The sequence below is a fragment of the Aquarana catesbeiana genome, linkage group LG05 (genome assembly GCF_042186555.1).
Source record: "Aquarana catesbeiana isolate 2022-GZ linkage group LG05, ASM4218655v1, whole genome shotgun sequence".
NCBI classification, from domain to species: domain Eukaryota; kingdom Metazoa; phylum Chordata; class Amphibia; order Anura; family Ranidae; genus Aquarana; species Aquarana catesbeiana.
Genome location: NC_133328.1, coordinates 563,389,157 through 563,410,843, shown reverse-complemented (window position 1 = coordinate 563,410,843; position 21,687 = coordinate 563,389,157). Strand labels below are relative to the sequence as shown.

The 21,687-nt window shown below is 41.4% G+C and overlaps 1 protein-coding gene across 1 annotated transcript in view; it reads left to right on the top strand.

The window, feature by feature from the left end:
• The first annotated feature begins 13,769 nt into the window (after window positions 1-13,769).
• LG05H8orf88 (linkage group 05 C8orf88 homolog) overlaps window positions 13,770-21,687 on the top strand; it is a 43,589-nt gene continuing 35,671 nt past the window's right edge. The window contains exon 1 of the mRNA XM_073631933.1: window positions 13,770-13,842. Within this exon, the coding sequence (XP_073488034.1) occupies window positions 13,801-13,842 (42 nt within the window). The 5' untranslated portion in view covers window positions 13,770-13,800. The remainder of the gene's footprint in view (window positions 13,843-21,687) is intronic.

Below are 21,687 nucleotides of genomic sequence, written 5' to 3'. Positions count from 1 at the left end.
CGATCTGGGTGGACTTTTTTTTTTTTTCCCTATAAAATTACTGTACATAAATAAAAATAAGTAGCCCAGCAGTCTTCAAGGAGCATTTGCTGCAATCTTCACTCCCCATCTCACAACCTGAAAATGGCAAATCTCTGCCCTCCCATTGTTGGTTATATTCCCTGTCTGTATGCTTGCCGGAACAGTGTGGAATGTTTGGTACCTCCAGGTATGAGCCATCCTGTGACTCTGTCCCCTGCCACCCTCAGTGCAATGCTGAAAGACTGAGCATGGGGTTGAGAGATTCCTTAGCCCTGTGTAAGCTCTGAGAAGATTAACTTTGTGTTTCCATGGGACTTTTTCTATTCCTTCTGACAGATGCACAGTGCAACAAGAGAACAAAGGTTGGATGAGTATAGGTGGGGGGCAGGGAAATTTTAAATGAACCTGTATCAATCAAATACAGGTTTACTTTTATAGAATGAATATTTGAATTCTTGTATTGATCCCAGTTAATATTGGTTCTTATACTGATGTATACATAATAATAAGATCAAATCATTTTATTATGGATGATAAACGCACATTGCCGCTTTTTCTTTTAATGCCTGTGTTTATAATCCCAAACTGACCATGCTCTAATGTTTGTCTTGATGGATGATTCGGTAACTAATTCTTGTCTCTGCAGATTGGGGCCAACTACTCGGCAGTGAAATGGAAGTAAGAAAATTAATAGGCAAATCTCTTCAGCCAGCAAGACCCATTCGCCGTGTTGTACCTCACAAAGGCAAGTAATGTAATGTTTTACTTAAAGTGTTACTAAACCCACAACAGTAAAATCTGTTTGTATATATGCAGTAAAGCATGCTTGTTTTACTCACTGGAACCTAAGGGGCTAATCCTCTGCATTGAGTAAAAAGGCTGTTTGATCCTGTCTCCTCTGATCCTCCCCTTCTTCCACTGTCCCCAAACAAATTTCCTGATGGAACAGAGCATTGGGGGCAAGCTGCACATGCTCAGTTTGGTGTGTATTGCTAGAACGTGTGTATTGCTAGAGAAGGTATTTAGCAGTTTTTATATTTGCTAGAATAATTGCATTTCCATGTTCTGTGTACTGTGGGAGACCAGATATAGTGAGTGCAGGCTCCTGGGCTTATTAACCCTTTAATAAATATATTCACAGAATTGCGGTGCCGTGACTTTTTTTTTTTTTTTCTCCCCCAGCCCCATATCTCCCACCACACCAATTACATAGTCTGAGCCACCATCCGTTCCCAGCACCTCTCATGCAACTCCTTTCACTCCAAACCACCTGTGTCTGTGCAACGCATTGGGCATTCATATCCCCTACTTGGTCTGCATAAGGATTCACCACATTCAGACTACAGACCTTCCCCCTCTGTGGGTGCTGCACCATCTGCTGACAGGCACAGTGCGGCTCCATGCTATGCTGTGCCCACTGGAGACAAATGGCATGCTGTTGTACATGGCTGGGCTGGAAGAGGGTGGGGCTTGTCACAAGACAACCCAACACAAAGCATTGTGTTTCCTTGTTTGGGGTCACTCCCCAGCTCAGGCTTGTCTGAGTAGGGGCCTAGGAGGCTGCAGCCTCCCCTCTCCCTCTGCTGTGATGTCACTGTCTATGTGGACCAGTGCTGCGGCCAGGCCACACAGGCCCTCCACCACCCCTAGGATGCTGCAATGTGCTGCCAGTGGCCCACTGGTGCTTTATTTTTTTTTTTTTTTTTTTCCTCTTTTTAAAAAGTCGCTGCCTGTGTAGATCTCTGCTCCAGCCATACTACACACACACACACACACACACACACACACTACCCCACAGGACCCCTGTGACTCCTCAGTGGTGGCTTCTGGATACCCAACCCCTCCTGCGATGCTGCAGTCTAGTGCACAAGATGTCTCCCTGGATGCCTCATGTGCTCCGTCTAAACCTGCTGCTGGCGTGGACCTAGGTTGAGGTCAGGCCACACAAGGACCTTTGATCGGCTGTCCTGGGCTTATCTTCCTGCTGTGTTTCTGAGATGCTCCTTCCCCTCTTGTAATGTGTTACCTGTTTGGAATTGAGTTGGGATCAGGTCACGCAAAATCATCCTTCTGTGTGCACCCTGGGCTGCAACCAACTGCACAGGACCCGGCCTTCTTCCTCCTGCCTGCTCTACCATCTGTTTGTGCTGTGCCCAAAACTCTGCTGTCACCCTGGACTCATCCTTGCAGTTGTTTGCCCCTGGCTGTGCCCGGATTATTGCTCTGCGCTACAAATTTAACCCTCCCTGTATCAATTTGCTACCCTGTGTCCCATGAACTTATCTCCTTGGTGTTCCATATTGGTCAGCAGAGCTCCCCTGCAAGAAACAGCTAGAATGTATGGCAAACTCCTCTTTGGCAATTGATTGGAAACATTTGACCAAAAGATTACAGGATGAAAGTACATATCTCCTGAAGAACTTTCAGCAGCCTTCGGAGCGAAAGCAGTCTGTCTGGGATCAAGAAAAGTTCTGAAAGGAACCTAAGATACTGTATCTGGGCTCAAATCCCAAAAGTTTGTACATGTATATAATCCATCAGGTGCTAAACCACATCTAGTCTTAACCACATGTTAAGACTAGAAATTCTGAATGAGCCCATTGCACGCCGCTATGTACCCTTTCTAGCAAACTGTGCAATAAAACTATAGGGATTTTTAGTTGACACATATTGCAACACATGTTTAAGCTGGCCAACTCCGTCAAAGTAATCCCTCTATGGCCAGTCCCACTCTGCTCTGCAAAATGGAAATGCTACGGTGGGCACAAGGCCAGCATGGGGCAAACGGACACAAATTGGAGGAGAGTCACTAGGTTCAGGTCTGGCCACTGACCTACAGTGCAACAGGAATAAGATATACCTGTGCTCAAATCCCAATAGCTTGTACATGTATATAATCCATCAGGTGCTAAAGGGGTGTGATCACATGTTAACACTAATGGCTCTCACCCACTTTGTATCTGTTTGCCCCATGTTGGCATTGTGCCCACAGTAGCATTTGCATTTTGCAGAGCAGGTTGGGGACTAGCCATGGAGGAATTACTTTGACATGGTTGGCCAGTGTAAACCTGTATTGCAATATATTTGAACTAAAAATTCATTCCTTTTTTTTTTTTTTTTTTTTTTATTATTATTCCATGTTAAGGAAAGGGTTAATCCAGAATTTCAAAACTTGAGGATTAAGCAAAAAGCTTCTTTTGGAAGAAATCCTGGAAATCCAATCCCACTAAGATGGGTAACATGCTTTTCTCTATACGAAAGGGTGCCCCCACTTTTACAAGTGAGGAGGATATCTGTTGGCTTTAGCAGATACCTGTGGTATCTTAGTCTGGGTTCAAAACATTGTGTCCAAACTCAGGCTAAAAGTTGGAATTTTGCATTTTGCCCCTCTTTTATACCATCAAATATTCCTGTTGCACAGAACAAAAGAGCAGCCTTGTTAGCTGAGCTGGACCTGTTGCCCTCTTCGGGGGTCACTGCCCCTGTTCTGGAACCAGAAAGGTTTCAAAGGTACTTCAACGTTTTCAATGTGCCCAATCTGAATCATGTGCAGCTTGTTCTGAATTTAAAGCTCTTGAACAAGTTTGTGCATGTTCAAAAGTTCCATATGGAATCTTTGCGGTTGTTAATTGTGCCCCTTCATCAGGGATACTACCTAGCCTTGGTGCACATCAAGGATGCCCATCAGTGTTACCTATACTTGCAGTTAGTGAGCAGCATTTCCAGTTTGTGGCGCTGCCTTTTTGGTCTGGCCACTTCGCCGCAAGTATTTGTAAGTGAAGGGGATCTAGGTTTTGAGAAATTTGGACGATCTGCACCTGTGGAAACACCTGGTGGACAGCCTCCAGATCAATGTTCTAAAGATGGTGCAAGTCCTAGAGAACTTCAGATGGATTCTCAGTCTCTTGAGTCAACTTTATAACTAGCACACACCTGGATTATCTGGGGTTTCTTACTGGCATGAGCCCTCTGGTCCAAGGTACAGAAGTTATGTTCCCTGAGTGTCGTTGCCCGATGCAGTTCCATATATTTCAACTCAACATCCTGACCACATTAAACAAACTAACTCATGTTCATGTTCAACCCCATGCATCTGAACACCAAAGCCAAGTTGGCCTTGGATGGGTGGCTTTACAGCCCTGCACTGGAGTCGTGAAAATCCTTTCCTCTCATGGTGTGGAAGGTACTGATGATGAATGTCAGGCAGGGAGGAGTGCTGGATTCCCTACAGGTTTAGGAGTTATGTTTGGCAGGAAGATCAAATGCCGATCACTGTCCTGGAACTCGGCCTAGGCCCCCCCCCACTCTGGGGATTGGTCAGAATTCAGTCAGACAATGGTTTTGTCTGCGGTGAACATTCCAAGCATGGAAAATTGCCAAGCTGATAAAAGTCTGGATCCCTGAGAATGGTTCGTCCATCGGGCAGTGTTTCACTCGCTGTGTCTCCTGATGAAGATGCCAGATGTAGCCATGCTGGCATCCGGACTTGGCCCTTAGCTGAACAGGTTTGTGTCCAGGTCCAGACAACCTTGGATCTTTTGGGGGGGGTGTGCCCTAGTTACTCAGTGGAATCTCATTTTCAGCAAGGACGTTGCCTTGAAATTCCTTACTCACTAAGGTTCTTTTTGTCTGGTTACTAAGACTCTCTTAAGGCTATTGCTCTCCACTGCCAAGACGTAGTGAGGGCTGTGCGAGTTTACCTTGGTGCCACGGCTTCAATTAATCATTCTGACCCTTTGTTTTACCTGAATGTTCCCAAAAGGGACAGAATGCTTCTTAATCCACAATTGCTAGGTAGATTCAGTAGATCATTGCTCAGGCGTAGGACCCAAGATGGGAAAGTGAAGGTGTCCTCGCTGAGTGGGCTTTCCAACATCAGTCCCTGGTTTCTCAGGTCTGTAAAGTGGCCAACTGGTCTTCTGCACACGCGCTTGCCAAGACTACTACCTTTATTTATTTATTTTTTTACCAAATCGAACCTGCCAAAATTAAACACATAGATGTTCAGGCTTCGGTGTATTCCCCATTGGTCAGAAAGCCCTCCAGGGTGCCCTGTAGTGGCTCTCATCTTTATTCTTGTTAAGAAGTTTTGTTTTTGGTAGACCTGTTGGCAGCCTGTCCCTCATAGGATTGCTTTTGGGCGTCCCAAGACAGGATTCTATTAACTCTCTTGTGATGTAAAATTTAAGAATTTGGGATTTTTGACTTTCCTATAAATTTTTTTTTTTTTTTTTGAGTACATCACAGGACACTCATCCCTCCCATCTTGATTCACTCCAGTTTTGCTTGTTGACAAAACTGATGCAATGCTGAGAATGAGGGGTTAATGCATTTTGATTCAAACTTTATTTGCCAGTGTTCAATCACCTGGAGGTGGAGCATAGGTCAGTGATCTAAGAATTTAACTTTCCTGTGTTCTAAGGTGTGCTCCAGGAAAGGGATTTGAAATAGTCAAATCCTCCTCCCCCCTTTTTTTTTTTTTTTTTTTTTTTTTTTTTTTTTTTTTTTTGTTCTCGCCCATCGCTCCATAGAGGGCAATAAATATTCCGATCGGGTCCCCTTAACTGACAATGGGGCCTTAAACAGTTGTAATGGGTACAAGCGTCCCCATTGGAAAATCTCTCATTGGGGGGCGCATGCGCGGAGGCTAGCGGGACGGACATGTCAGCCTAGAGCTCCGCTCCGTGAGGGGAAGAAAGCCGACACACACAGACAGCCCGCCGTCAGGAAAATATAATAGAATAAGGCTTTTACTCCTGAGAGGTGAGGGGAACATTTTAATACTAAAATGGTGCTGGGGGGTGCCAGAAATAAGATAAAACAGACCCCTAATAGCGGCACACAAGTGCGGAATACCATAAAAAAAACGCCAATCACCTCAGGCAAATTTACCTCAGAGAAGAGTAATAAGCCTAAGATGTCACAACTTATCTCCCCTGGGGACTCTGATTCAGAAACTGATTTAACTGTGTCACACACAACAATTCAAGAGTCTGCAGTTCCCACTAGCATAATGAAACAATTCGAAAAAATGCTTAATAAAGCTTTAAAGAAAACCTCAGAGCAAATTACTACTAATTTAACCAAAGAAATTGGAGAACTAGGACAACGCACAGCCTCACTGGAGCTTAAAATGGAGGAAATTGATAGTACTAACCAAGAATTTATAGCTGAAATTGACCTCCTGAAGGAAGAAAATATAACATTGCAGAACAGACTGGAAGATTATGAGAATCGCGCCAGAAGATCAAACCTGCGATTCAGAGGGATACCAGAATCGGTCATAGATCTTCAAGCAACTATAACAGCAATATGCCAAGAATTACAGCCAGGGATACCATTAGAAAGGTTGGAAATGGACAGAGTGCATAGGGCTCTCATGCCCAAAAAAGTGGATGGGCCCCCCGCGTGACATAATAGCAAAATTCCATTTTTACCGGACAAAGGAACAGCTCTTAAATGCAGCTAGAGAAAAAAATAATCTCATGTTTCAAGGAAATAATTACCAACTCTTTGCTGATCTCTCTCAATTAACAATAACTAAGAGGAGATTAATGAAACCACAATTAATGGAACTACAACGCCATAATATAAAATACCAATGGGGCTTCCCTTTTTCTGTAAGATTTACCCACCAAGGCACTAGAGTCTCCTGCAGAACAGCTGATGAACTCCAACAAGCACTTCAAGACCTCAATTTAATGGATGGGAATTCATCTAACACCGCTTCAAGAAGAAGGTCAGCTTCAGTCTCCTCCAACCACAATGCAACACATTCTGAGGCAAGAAATGGAAATTACCACATGCATAAAAGAGGAAGATATGCAACTTCATCCCAAGGACAAGATGACTCCATGGACTGAAGAAACTCATACATAACATAAAATTCTTCAATTTTTGTTAATATAATAATTTTTTTTTTTTTTTTAGGGCTAAGAAAAATTAAGGGATACTTTAATTTTGCATATTATCCCACATAAGCAACAGGATATATATTTCATAAATTAAGATGCATTAAAAATGCTAAATAAATAAATCTATATATCTCTATAAATTATTTCTAAAAGCTTTTTTAGTAATAATTTATTATTCTATTTGATCCCATTTTATTTTATATTTTTTTTATTTTTTATCTTTCTTATCTTTAGATTCAATGTCAATACAAATTGAATCTGTAGCTCAAATCAAATATATTTTTTTTAAAAATTCCTATCTGAAATATTGGAAATTTTTCCTTTTCATTTCTTAGCCTAAGATTCACTATTACTTATGAACCAAATAGTTATAGGTCTTCCATTTGTTATTGTTATCTAGTAGCAGTTTAGAGAGTTACATTGTAATCATATAGTAATCTTCAGTTTTGAAACTAAATAACAAAGTTTGTGAGTATCTCATTTCCAATGTTCTGAACAAACTTTGGTTACATCATTACTGTGAACACTCTTTTTTTCATTACTTTAGCTTTATAAGACTTATTTCTGAGGGATTTCTCCTCCCATTTAATCTATTATTATATTATCTTAGACCTTAATTTATATATGACTCTGAAATATATAGATAGGGCTAGAAATATTACATCCCTGAGATGTACATTATACTTCTTAGGCAATTCCTCAGTGCACGAATGCTTCATGTGCCTCAACCTGCTTTCCTCGGATCCCCACATTATTATGTGGGGACTCGAAGAAGAGCCTTTATCCCCTGATGGGGAGCTTTACTCCTCATCACGGGCAATCTTTGTACCCTTATTTGTTTTTAATGTACTAGCATGCTATATAACAATTTATGTTTCTATTTTCTTTTTAAGTTAGATTTTACTGAACTTTCTTATCCTTCTCTCTCTTTCCTGTCCGCGAAGGTGAGTCTAATTATCATTGCACTAAGTTTATCTCATAAGCTAAATTTAGCAGGAGGAATATTCTGACATGGCTCCGTTAAATAAATATATTTTCATTAAATGTCCAGGGTCTCAATGTGCCGCACAAGCGAACAAAAGCATTTAGGTCCCTACAAGCTAAAAAGGCACATATCGTATGTCTCCAAGAAACACATTTTACACATACCACAACTCCCACCTTTTTCAGTAAATCTTACCCACAAGTGTTTACAGCTTCAGCTAACATCAAAAAACGAGGTACTCTCATAGCATTCCATCGTACTACACCATTCACGTTACACTCTGAAATCAAAGATCCAGAAGGACGATATCTAATATTAACAGGATATTTAATGGACACCCCTATAACAGTGGTTTCTTATTACGCCCCCAACCGTCGTCCTCTATCATTTTTATCACATCTTTTTCAAGTTATAATTACACACAAAATGGGTTCCATCTTTGTATGTGGCGATTCCAATCATGTACTACTCCCATTTCTAGACAAAACCCCATATACCACACCTAAATACAAATCTAAATGGTCTCTTTCTCAGCTTCTTTCCAGACACAAATTGATTCCTGGAGGGAATCCAATCCAACAAAAAGAAATTACACATATTTTTCAAATCCGCATAAAACATTTAGCCGTATAGATCATATATTTATAACAATAGGTATGGTACCAGAAATAATTACGTCCAACATCATTCCCATTCCTTGGTTGGACCATAATGCGGTATGCACAACTATTGCTTCTACTATACCTAGAGCTCATGACCATACTTGGTATCTCCCTGATACACTACTTAAACATCCGACACACCGCAAAACCATTGAATTAGCATTAAAGGATTATTTAAAGATCAATACCAGTATAGACATATCCTCTCTTACACTATGGGAAGCACATAAGCCGGTCCTTAGAGGTATTTTTCAACAACAATCAGGAATTCTTAAAAGAGGGTAGAAATTTGGCAAAAAAATTAGAAACGGAATTTAATTCAGCATTTATGTCCTTTCAAAATAATCCCACTCCTTCTGCTAGAACTCGATTAGAAAAAACACGCCTAGAATATGATCTCTTTCTCACAAACTCCGCTGATAAATCAATTCGTAGAATTAAACATACCTTCTATGTGAAATCTAATAAACATGGTACATTACTAGGTAAGGCATTAAAAACCATTAATCTTACAAACCTATAAAACTTAAATTGGCTAATAATGTATACACTAGTAATCCACAAAAAATAGTACAGAAATTCAAATCACATCTAAAAGATCTATATATTGAAACAAATACTTTCGACACTGATGAGGCAGACTCCTTTTTCTCCCAAATAAATATCCCTCAATTGACTGAAGCACAAAAAACACAATTAGAAAATAATATTACAGTTAAAGATGTTACAGATGCCATTAAGGACTTAAAAATAAATAAAAGACTGGGTCCTGATGGATATTCAGCATTGTATTATAAAAGTTACAGTGATATTATTTCTCCTATACTCGCAGAAGCGTTTAATGACCTCTTAAATAACAAATCATTCCGTCAAGAGTCCTTAATGGCTACTATCTGTATGATCCCGAAGCCACAGTCAGATGACCCCCTTAGTATAAATTATCGCCCTATATCTATGATAAACATTGATATTAAAATATTCGTGAAAATTTTAGCAGCTCGGCTAAAAAAGATTATTGGCACACTTATTAATAGAGACCAGGTAGGCTTTATGCCTTCACGACAGGCCAGTGACCATATACGTAGAGCTGTCCTGTTGGCACACATTGCAAAAACACGTAATATTCCTACTTGTTTTCTCTCCCTTGATATCAAAAGAGCTTTTGATTCTATTTCTTGGAACTATATGAAATATACGTTACAGAAATGGGGTTTTGGTCCAAACTACACTAATTGGATATTTGCACTGTACAACAAACCAAAAGCATACGTTAAATATGCTGGCTATAAATCTGACTCTTTTGATATTGAACGAGGTACTAGACAGGGATGCCCACTCTCTCCTTTACTTTTCGCCCTTCTTATAGAACCACTAGCACAAAAAATTAGAAATGAACCTACAATTACTGGAATCGAAGTAGCAGGTTATCATCATAAACTTTGTTTATTCGCTGATGACATTCTCTTATTTCTTTCCTCACCACAAGTGTCTGGCCCTAATCTTATACCAACTCTCAATAATTTTGCTGCAATTTCAGGTCTTTACATTAATCCAAAAAAATGTCTAGCTCTAAACATTTCCCTTTCGAATCTGGAACTATCTTCTGCAAAAATTGGACTCCCATTTACATGGAATGATAAATCAATCCCATACCTCGGTGTACAACTTACTTCATTATTTTCTGATTTATTTTCAGCCAACTATCCTCAGGCATTGAAAAATCTATCAAATATGATTGATTCTTGGTCTTACCTTCCAATTTCATGGTTTGGTAGAATAAATGCCATCAAAATGACTTTGTTACCTAAATTACTTTATTTGTTTAGAGTTTTACCAATTCCAATCCCAATACATTGAAAATTATACAAAGGAAAACCATGTCATTCATATGGGGATCTTCCAAACCACGAATCCAGCAAACTACACTTTATTTAACTAAAACAAATGGAGGCTTGAGATGTCCTAATTTTGCATACTATTATAGGGCTGCTCATTTAGCAAGTATTACAAAATATCATGCTCAGTACGAGGTTCCACTTTGGGTATGTATTGAAGCTGCCGAATGTGATCCTATTTCTATTTCCAACTTACTATGGTTGTCTTCAAAACAGCGCAAAAAAATACGAAACCCGGTTACCAAGCATTTTATCTCCCTCTGGGATAGATTTAAACATATAAATCATTTACAATCCTTACATAATCCTTTACTCTTTCTCCAAAAATCCTGCTTTTTACCCTGCATGGGTATATCCCAAATCCTTCAAAGAATGGACAACTAGAGATGTAACTCATATGTACAATTTTGTAAATTCTTCATCATTCATTTCATTTCTTTTCCTAATTTATGTGAAATGTATAATATACCTCAGTCGGAGTTGTTCAGATACCTCCAAATCAAAAACTTTTTTGCACCATTATTAAATACTGTAACTTCTTTAACCCATTTGTCCACTTTTGAAGCTATTTGTAAGAATAACCCACATTTAAGAGGTACTATTTCTGTATTATATTCACATGCACTGGCTCATACTAGTCATAATGAACCACAATATATACAGAAATGGGAAAAAGATTTGAATAGAAAACTGGATAGATCTGAATGGAATCCAATATGGTCCTCAACTAAATCGGCATCACTTAATATATTGGCGCTTGAAGCAAGTTATAAAGTGTTAACAAGATGGTACTTAGTACCAGCCAGAGTGGCAAAATATGTATCAAATTATTCAGCACAATGTTTTAGGGGATGCGCTGAACTGGGAACGTTGTTTCACATTTGGTGGTTGTGTCCAAAAGCTCAAATATATTGGAAAGAAATTTTTTAATATAGCATCTAATTTATTTGATAAGAACATTCTCTTTGATCCAGCAATAGCGCTAATTAATCTGAAACCTGAAAATATAACACATGCCCAATTCAAATTGCTAATGCAATTATTTACAGCGGCGAAACAAACACTAGCAAGAGCATGGAAAACTTCTAATCTAATAGTAAAAGAAGCATTAGTTAAAATGAACAATACTATGACCCATGCTAAAATGATAGCTATTGACACGGACACGATCCCTAAGTTTGAAAGAACGTGGCAACCCTGGATAAACTATACTATACCACAAACCCTTGGTAACCAAGTACTATTGCCGTGGTAACTTGAATGAAGAATTTTTAAAATTTATGCTTTTTTAAATAGTAGTAATAGATTATGGTCTCACCTCGCGGACATCTCTCCACTCTACCTTCTCTTCTCTACCCTCTTTCTTCTTTCTTTGAAGTTATTTTTATTTTTATTTTTTATTTTTTGATATATATATTTTTTTTTTTTTTTTTGATCTCACAATACCTTTACTGTCTTATTTATATATTTATTATTTTCATATTTTCCAATCAACAGTCTCTTTAAAATTGTTAGTAATAAAATTTTATTATAATTTTAATACAATAGTATATAATATCTTAAGGCTTACTTATTATCATCCACATTTTAATTTTGTTCTTGATATTAATATATTGTTTTTATGGAAGCAATATTTGCTTACCTATGTACTTATACTTACTCATCTTCTATAAGACTGTATTATAACTATTATATGTCAATTGTAAAATGTTATTTCTATACTACAATATATAATAAAATATTTTGACAAGGAAAATCTCTCATTGCCCTATTTTGTGAGCAGGGCAATTAGAGGGATTGAATCTACCTACACAGACCACAATAAAAACCTGACAGATTCTAACTCCTTGTCACGCTATTCAAACCTTCAAAGATTTTCCTCTAGTTATATTTTACATAAAATTAAATAAACCCTCTGCTTGTTGTAAGAACAGTCTTGCTGGGATTGACCGAAGAATAGAAGGGCTGGAATTTGGATGCCTAAATGTACGTCAAGCTCTGCATACTGTGGGAGAACAGTGAATTCGATATATCTATATCTATATAATAATTTTTTTTTTTTTTTAATATAAACGCCTTCTGGAATCTGATGCAAAGAAGCAATATTTAAATTTTCTGGGGGTGTATAATCCCTTATTAGGCTACATACTGAAGCAGGAAAGTAATTTCTGTTTTACTTGAAATATGTTTCACGGATAATACATCCCTTTTAGCCGCACGTTTTCATGCATTGAAGTGCATCATGTCGTGTTTGGCAGCCAGTTCAAAACAAATGGGGTGTAACACAAATCCCAAAAATGTCGGTCCTTCTGTATTTTGTACTGCAATGCACACTAAAAAAAAGTGAGTGAAATAAAACCCATCATTGGTGGCAGCAGTAGTGTAAGACCACCATAACACCATGTTATGGTGCCAGTGGCGGCAGTAATAACCCACAGCATTGGTGCACAGCACCTGGCACTCTGAAAGGTGCCCACAGAGCCAGCGCATCGCATGGGGCTTGCAGGCTGCATATTGGGCACCAGGGCTCTAAAGATATCAGAAAAAAGTTGTATGCGTTCCATCTTGCCAGCAGCTGGCCATACATTGTTCAAATCTCAGCCAGTTCAGCAGGAATTTGAAGGATTCAAACGTCTATTGTCAGCTTTAGAATACCCCTACCATCTTGCCAGACATTGAGCAGTACAACCAGAATCATTTAAATAGCCCACATTGTCACTACTTCAGCTGTATCTCCTAGATCTCGCGCCCCCCCCCCCCCCCCTTTTCCTTTTTTTTTTTTTTTTTTTTCAGGTTTTGTAATTGAATTACAGTTTAGGCAGACAAATGCGTATTGTTGCCTGTGGTTCTCAATAACCTGTTAAAAGAGAAGCTCTAATCCCATTCCAAGCAATTTTGTTGAAATCCTGGCGGTGGGGGATCGAAAATCCCTCAAGGACAGTCCCCAACCCAATTCCATGAGAATTATGGCAAACTTACTGAATATACATTCCTGTATCCTAGCGAAAGAGAAACTTTAAGTCCAACTTCAGGCAATTTGAAAAAAAATGAAATGGTTCCCCAGCAGGTGCTCATCTTCAATTCTAGGGAGCTGTGCCTCACGGGAAATTTCATTTTTGTCACAAGATATCTTCAGTCTTTTGTTGGGTGTAATTCCTGGAGTTGGGCTTTGAGTACCTTACAGCAAAATGGGTAAGATTTATTTTTATTATCACTAATACATTGACATGGTCAAATCTGTGTGGAAACAATTTTTCCCAGAAACTAAAATTTATTTATTTTTTGCAGGACCCCTGTTGACGGCAAATTTTCAGGCTGAAATTATGGATTGCTGTAAAGAAGAGATAAACAATAACCACAGTTTGGTATGTTCATATATTATATATTTTTTCTTTTTTTTATGTGAAAATGTCTAAGTAAATATGTATATTGAACCACTTCCAGCCCAAGGACGTTATATGACGTCCTTGACTTTCAGAGGGGATATCTGAATGATGCCTGCAGCTACAGGCATCATTCAGATATCATCATCTTTTAGAGACGGCGATTCTGTGCACTGTAAGAATGATCATAGCGGCAGTTCTGCTGCTTGATCGCTCTTACAGGTGACGGGAGGGGAACCTAACTTCCTTATTACCCCCCCCCCCCATCTTTGCTCACATACTGTACATCACTCCTTGTAATCTCACCCCCACCATCCCCTCCAACTCTCATACCTTGTTCTCTGGAAACCTGCATTCATTCAACACCCATGCTACTTCTCTTCTGCCAACCAGCAATAAATCCAGCTCGCAGTACATTCCTCCTATCAACTAGCACTGGCCCCACCTACAGTACATTCACTCCTTCTCTCTGCTTGACAAGATGCATTCGTAAATATGGTTTTGTTTTCTTAGAGACCCTATCCCCAAACCATTTCAACAACAATCTTCCCACAAGATTATATGTGCATTTAATGTATTTATGAATTATTTATTTATTTTTATCTGTAAAAGCTTCCCTTATTTAAACATCAAAAAGCCCTAAGACTACAGCTGGGCTCCACCCATTTGGACAGGATTTCAGAAGCCCCAGCAGATTTAAAGCAACTAAATAACACCCTATAGCAGGGGAGTCCAACCTGCGGCCTAAGAGCTGCATGCGGCCCCAGATGACTATGAATGCTGCCCAACACAATTGTTAACGTAAAAATCAAGGGTTTTCCTTTTTACAAAAAAAAGCGATTACACTTAATATTTTGACAAGGTCTCTTTACTGGACTTTTGTAGGTTCTATCTTCCCAAAGAAAAATCTCCCACTCTTCACAGTCGTGCCATATTCATGTCCTCCATACTTTAGAATAGAAGAATATTACAAAAAAAGGTTTTTCTACTCGGGTACATTATCTATCTATATTGGGGGGGTCCCCAACCTGCACTGCCACCCTTCAACCACCAGAGAGTGCCCACTCCCCTTCTCTTAGCACCACTACTTCCTTCCCTCTCTGTGGTCATGAAGGGGTGGCAGACTGCTAACACCTCAAGTCGATTCCACCCCCCCCACCCCCACCCCCACCCCTGGTTACAAGCTGCAAACCTCCCCCACCCCAAGGTAACAAGATGCTATCAATTCCACACATCCTTTCCATGGAGGGGTTGACTTCCGATCAGCTGATCCTAGTGACAATCCTGGGGACCGCTGATCAGTGATCATTAACTTGTGATCTGCATGACTTTCTTTATCGTACATCACGGGACACAGAGCCACAGTAATAACGGTATGGGTTATATGGCACCTTCAGGTGATGGACACTGGCACACCCTAAACAGGAAGTTCAATGCCCCATATAACCCCTCCCCTTACTGGGAGTACCTCAGTTTTTTTGCCAGTGTCTTGGGTGTTGGTCACGAATAAAGATGTGCTGTGCTGAGCTCCGCTGGAATATTCCTTGCTGGGGCAAGCTATGCAACCGGATCCATTCAAAGTGTCTTTTCCAGGCCAAATTGAATGGTACCCGGGCTTCGTGACCGAAGAAACGAGGTTTTACCTGTAACGCTTCTCTTTTAAGAGAGCTGGACCTCGAGATCCGGTATTTGTTTTTTTCAGCCATATTCCTGGCGGGGTGCTTTGCAGGCCTAGGGCTGTGGATCCCCTGATGAGATGGATCTCTCTGAAGGTTTTCTAACGGAGCCCACCGTGAGTGGTGAAGATTGGGTCTGTTACCACAGAACCCTGCAGCTGGATAAGGTAAGGGAGATTCCTAAGGATTTTTTCTAATTCTTATGGGTTTTTCTCCTTTAAGTAAATGTTGTCATGCCTATAGTCGCCACCGGGGGCTGTCAAGAGCACATACCTGTTCCATGCTTGTCAGTCTCGCTCTGTGTTACAAGCTGCACGCTTCCTCCGGTCCAAGCTCCAGGTAAAGATGTGGGAAAGGGTTTTTTTTTTTTCTCTCCTAGGAATGTCCCCCCACCTGGATAGCTTTACTCCAGGCAGAGGGAGCATGGCGTTAGTCAGCGGTGTGCTGCGCTGCTCCCGCCGCCAATACAGCGGTTCCCATGGGCAGCTCTCCTCCACCCCAGTCCTCCTCCATGCGTTCGTCAGGATCGGAGCCCGCTCGCGCGGGAAAACTATCTATTTTGAAATGGGGGGGGGGGGGGTGCTGTGGGTGGTTGGAGAAAGGGGACGGGGCTTAGCGGCGTTGGCGTGCTTCAGTGTTCACAACGCGGGCTGTATAGCTACAAAATGCACTTTTTTTTTTTGTTTGTTTTTTTGTAGTACCTCTGCGTTGTGCTCAGCACTATGACCAGAGGAGGTGGTACAAATGCCACAAAGGGGTCGCCCTAATGACCCTCCCTCTGCAACACCATCCCGATCTAGGGAGGCTGGTCAGTGAGCCATCAGGATCATCAGGGGCCGCAATTGCTTCTGACACTTCAGCCCCTGTCTATGTAACTGAGCAGGTTTTCTCCTCAGTTATGAGTGGTTTAGAGGAAAGATTAGTGGCTTTAATCACATCTTCACATAGTGGAAGAAAATGCATTGGGTCCCCTTCTACCACCTAGGATCCTCAAACGGAGGAACTGTGGGAGGGGGAAGATGAATCCCCCTGAGGGGACTGTGAACAGGCTGATGATTCAAGTGGGGAAGGACCTTCTTCAGCTTCACATGCTGAGAAGTTGCTGGTGCATTCTCTTACTGAAATGGTCCGCTCCACATTTAAGCTACCCTTAACGGAGTCGGTTGAAGAGCCCACTTCCTGTTTGGGATCACTAAAGCCGCCTCAAGCCTTGCGTGCCTTTCCTGTCCATTCATTACTAGAAAAGCTTATGTATTCTGAATGGGATCACCCAGATGAAATCTTTTTAGGAGGAAAAAAGTGCTTAACACTTTATCCTATGGAGGAAAAATTTACTAAGATGTGGAGTATACCAGCAATTGACGCTGCTATAGCCTCTGTGAATAAAAGTTTGACTTGTCCGGTTGACAATGCGCAAATGCTTCGGGATCCAACTGATAAAAAATTGGAATTCCTGTTTAAAAACCATTTTTCTCCTTGGCAGGTCCAGTGGCTTAACCTGCAGTGGCGGCAATTGGGGTATGTCAGTCCTTGAGACCATTTGAAACAGGTACTCAAGGTGTTCCCTGAACAGCAGGGCCCAGGTGTCAACTGAGCTGCCAGCAGCTTTGTGTTTTGCAAATGACGCAATCAGAGATTCTATTCTTCAAACCTCTCGCCTTACGCTTGGGTTGGTACATATGCATAGAATCTTATGGTTGAAAAGTTGGTCAGCTGAAGCTCCATGAAAAAAGCTCCTGGCTGGTTTTCCTCCTTTGGGGAGGATTTGGACAATATATACAAAAAATATCAAGTGGGGGGGGGAAGTACCCTTTTGCCAATTAAGAAAGAGTAAACATCCCTCATTCAAACAGGCTTTTTCCAGTGCCAGGGGCATCAGCCTCCACCGTCAGGTTCAAGAGGTCCACCCCAGGGACAAATGAAGTGCTGGGGGAGAAAACCCACAAGACGTAATGCTAAAGCCTCTTTATGAAGGGGCGCCCCCGCTCGCTAGAGTTGGGTGGAAGACTTCTGCAGTTCTCAAAGGTCTTGCAGGAAGAATTTCAGGATAGATAGGTGGTCTCCACAATAGCTCTAGGTTACAAACTAGAGTTCTGAGAATTCCCGTCTCCTCGTTTCCTCAGGTCAAATGTCCCCAAAGATCCAGAGAAAAAGAAGTCTCTCTTTCTAGCGTTAGACCGACTTGTCGCAAAAAAATGATCATGGTGGTTCCTGTGGAAGAGCAGGGGTTGGGGTTTTATTCAAACCTTTTCACGGTACCAAATGGGGATGTCAGACCCATTCTAGATCTCAAAGATCTAAACCGGTTCCTGAAGATTCGCTTTTTTCGCATGGAGTCAATCCGCTCAGTAGTCTCCATCCTATAAGGGGGAGAACTTATGGCATCAATCGACATCAAGGATGCATACCTGCATGTCCCCATTTTTCGCCGCTCACCAGAAGTATCTGCGTTTCGAAGTAGAAAAACTTCATTTTCAGTTTGTAGCCTTGCCTTTTGCTCTAGCTACTGCACCTCGGGTGTTTACAAAACTTCTGGCCAGATTAAGGACTCAAGGTATAACAATTATAGCATACCTGGACGACTTGCTCTTAATAGACCGGTTGGTAGTCCGCTTGGACCAAAACATGGTCACCACAGTCAACTACCTGGAATACCTAGGTTGGGTCCTCAACCTATGGAGAAATCTTCTTTAAAGCCAGTAAGAAGATTAGAGTACTTGGGTCTGGTCATAGATACAGCCCAGAAGAAGGTGTTTTTACCCCAGGCAAAGATCCGTGCCATAAAGGAGCTGGTTCAGGGGATCAGGGCAAAGAAGGGTCCTTCCATTTTACCTTTTGTATGAGGTTGTTGGGGAAGATGGTGGCTTCATTTGAAGCAGTTCCGTATGCTCAGTTTCATTTTAGACTGCTGCAAAACGGTGTTCTATTGGCCTGAAACAAGAAGATTCAGGCACTAGATTTTCCAATGCATTTGTCGCCAAAAGTGCACCAGAGCCTCAGTTGGTGGAGGATATCTGAGAATCTGCAGAAGGGAAAATCCTTCTTACTGGTTGGGGAGCAATCCTGGAAGAAGCGTCTCTCCAGAACCGAAAGGACCTTGCCCATCAACATTCTAGAGATTCGGGCAGCGTGTCTAGCCCTAAGGGCCTGGACATTCAGGTTGCAGAATTCTCCTGTCAGGATTCAATCTGACACTGCCACACCAGTGGCTTATATCAATCACTAAGGGGGCACCAGAAGTCAGGCAGCCCAGGGAGAGGTAAACCATATCCTAACCTGGGCAGAAAAACATGTGCCGTGCATATCGGCAATCTTCATTCCAGGGGTAGAGAACTGTCAGGCAGACTACTTTGCCAGCAGTTGTTCCCGGGGGAATGGTCCCTTCACCCTGACATCTTCCTGGCTTTATGCCAAAGATGGGGGGATCCTGGATGTAGATCTGTTTGCGTCCAGGTTCAACAACAAAGTCGTCAACTTTGTATCAAGAACAAGGGATCCACTTACATGTGGAACAGATGCATTGGTGACCCCGTGGGATCAGTTCTCACTGATTTATGCATTCCTTCCTATTCTGCTGCTACCTAAACGACTTTGCAGGCTCAAGCGGAAAAGAAAGTGGGAAGTTCTTGTGGCCCAGAAGATCTTGGTATGCAGAAATGGTAAAGATGGTGGTAGGGGCTCCATGGACCCTACCACCACGTCCAGACCTGTTATCGCAGGGACCAGTGTTCCATCCTACTTTACAAACGCTAAATATAACGGTTTGGCTATTTGAAACCCACATTCTGAAGAATTGTGGGCTTTCAGTCTCAGTGATACCTACCTTGATTAATGCAAGGAAGCCAGCTTCCAGAGTTATTTTTATTACAGAGTCTGGAAGGCATATGTTTCCTGGTGTGAATCCAGGGGTTGGCATCCTAGGAAGTATGTCAAAGGTAGAACTCTTGCCTTTCTGCAAATGGTGCTAGAGATGAAACTGGCCCTGAGTACTATCAAAGGCCAGGTCTCGGCCTTATCAGTATTGTTTCAACGTCCGCTTGCTTCGCATTCTTTGGTCCGAAGCTTTAGACGGGGTAACGCGGCTTAATCCACCGGTTATGGCACCCCTAAACCCTTGGAACTTGAATTTAGTTCTGTCGACATTACAGAAACCGCCTTTTTTAAGCTGATACGACATATTCCTTTGGTCCTTTTTGACAAGAAAGCTAGTTTTTTCTGGTAGCCATTTTTTCTGCAAGAAGGGTTTTAGAGTTGGCGGCTCTTTCTTGTAAGACGCCATATTTAGCCACTTAAGAACTAGCCTCGTTTTGGCTTTTAGGGGTTTACATGTTTAAAACAGGTTTTTTTGCTAGAAAATTACTTGGAACCCCCAAACATTATATATGGGTTTTTTTTTTCTAACACCCTAGAGAATAAAATGGCGGTCGTTGCAATACTTTTTTTTTTTTTTTTTTTTTTTTTTTTTATTTGCGCAGCGGTCTTATAAGCGCACTTTTTGGAAAAAATTCACTTTTTGAATAAAAAAAATAAGACAACAGTAAAGGTGGCCCAATTTTTTTTTTTATATTGTGAAATATAATGTTACGCCAAGTAAATTTGATACCCAACATGTCACGCTTCGAAATTGCGCCCACTCGTGGAATGGCGTCAAACTTTTACCCTCAAATCTCCATAGGCGACGTTTAAAAAATTCTACAGGTTGCATGTTTTGCGTTACAGAGGAGGTCTAGGGCTAGAATTATTGCTCTCACTCTACCGGTCGCGGCGATACCTCACATGTTTGGTTTGACCACCGTTTTCATTTGCGGGCACTACTCGCGTATGCGTTCGCTTCTGCGCGCAAACTCGTCGGGACCGGGGTTTTTTTTAAATTTTTTCTTTTTATTTATTTTACATTATTTTATTTTTTTTACACGGTTTTAAAAAAAAAAAAAAAAAAAAAAAAGTGTCACTTTTATTCCTATTACAAGGAATGTAAACATCCCTTGTAATAGAAAAAAGCATGACAGGACCTCTTAAATATGAGATCTGGGGTCAAAAAGACCTCAGATCTCATATTTACACTAAAATGCAATAAAAGTCATTTAAAAAAAAATAAGCCTTTTAAGAGGTCACAACGTCACTTCCACCCAGCAGTGTCATGGAGACGAGTGGGCGCCATCTTAGCCTCACTCGTCTCCAGGCACAGGACGGAGACGGTGCGATTGCCTCCGCCGCTACGGACGGCTCCGGTAAGCAGCGGAGGGCACCGGATCGCGGCGGGAGGGGGGGGGGCCCTCTCCCGCCACTGATAAAAGTGATCTCGCGGCGAATCCGAAGCAGGGACCACTTTTATCAGAAAGCAGGCTGCCGCACGAAAACGGGGTTATGGCAGCTAGGTATCCCCCTTCAAAGTTTGGACGTACATCATTGTGCGGCGGTCCGGAAGTGGTTAATTGTTCACAAGGATAGAGCAGTATTGCATCCTCATCCTAGCTTTCTGCCAAAGGTGGTTTCAGGTTTTCACCTTAACCAGGATATTGTTTTACCTTCATTTTAAATTTTTTTTTTTTTTTTTTTTTTTTTTTTTTTTTCACAACCCTGTTCTAAGGAAGAAAAGTCACTACGTTCGTTGGCTGTAGTAAGAGCAGTCAAAATCTATTTGAAGGCGACTGCTCAAATTCAAAAAACAGATTTTGTTTGTGTTGCCTGAAGGTCCTAGGAAAGGACAGGTGGCATCGAAATCCACTATTGCCAAATGGATTCGGCAAGTAATTATTCAAGCTTATGGCTTGAAGAGGAAGGTTCCACCTTTTTCAAATCAAAGCGCACTCCACCAGGGCTGTTAGTGCTTCCTGGGCAGTGCATCACCAGGCCTCCATGGCTCAAATCTGCAAGGCCGCAACCTGGTCTTCAGTCCATACATTCATCAGATTCTATCAGGTGGATGTAAGAAGGCATGAGGATATCGCATTTGGGCGCAGTGTACTGCAGGCAGCAGTATAGGCCCTCAGGTCTGATTGCACCCTACTTTTGTTTGTGTCCCCTCCCCTCAGGTGGCATTGCTCTGGGACATCCCATACAGTTATTACTGCGGCTCTGTGTCCCGTGATGTAAGAAAATAGGATTTTTATAACGGCTTATATGTAAAATACTTTTCTTGGAGTACATC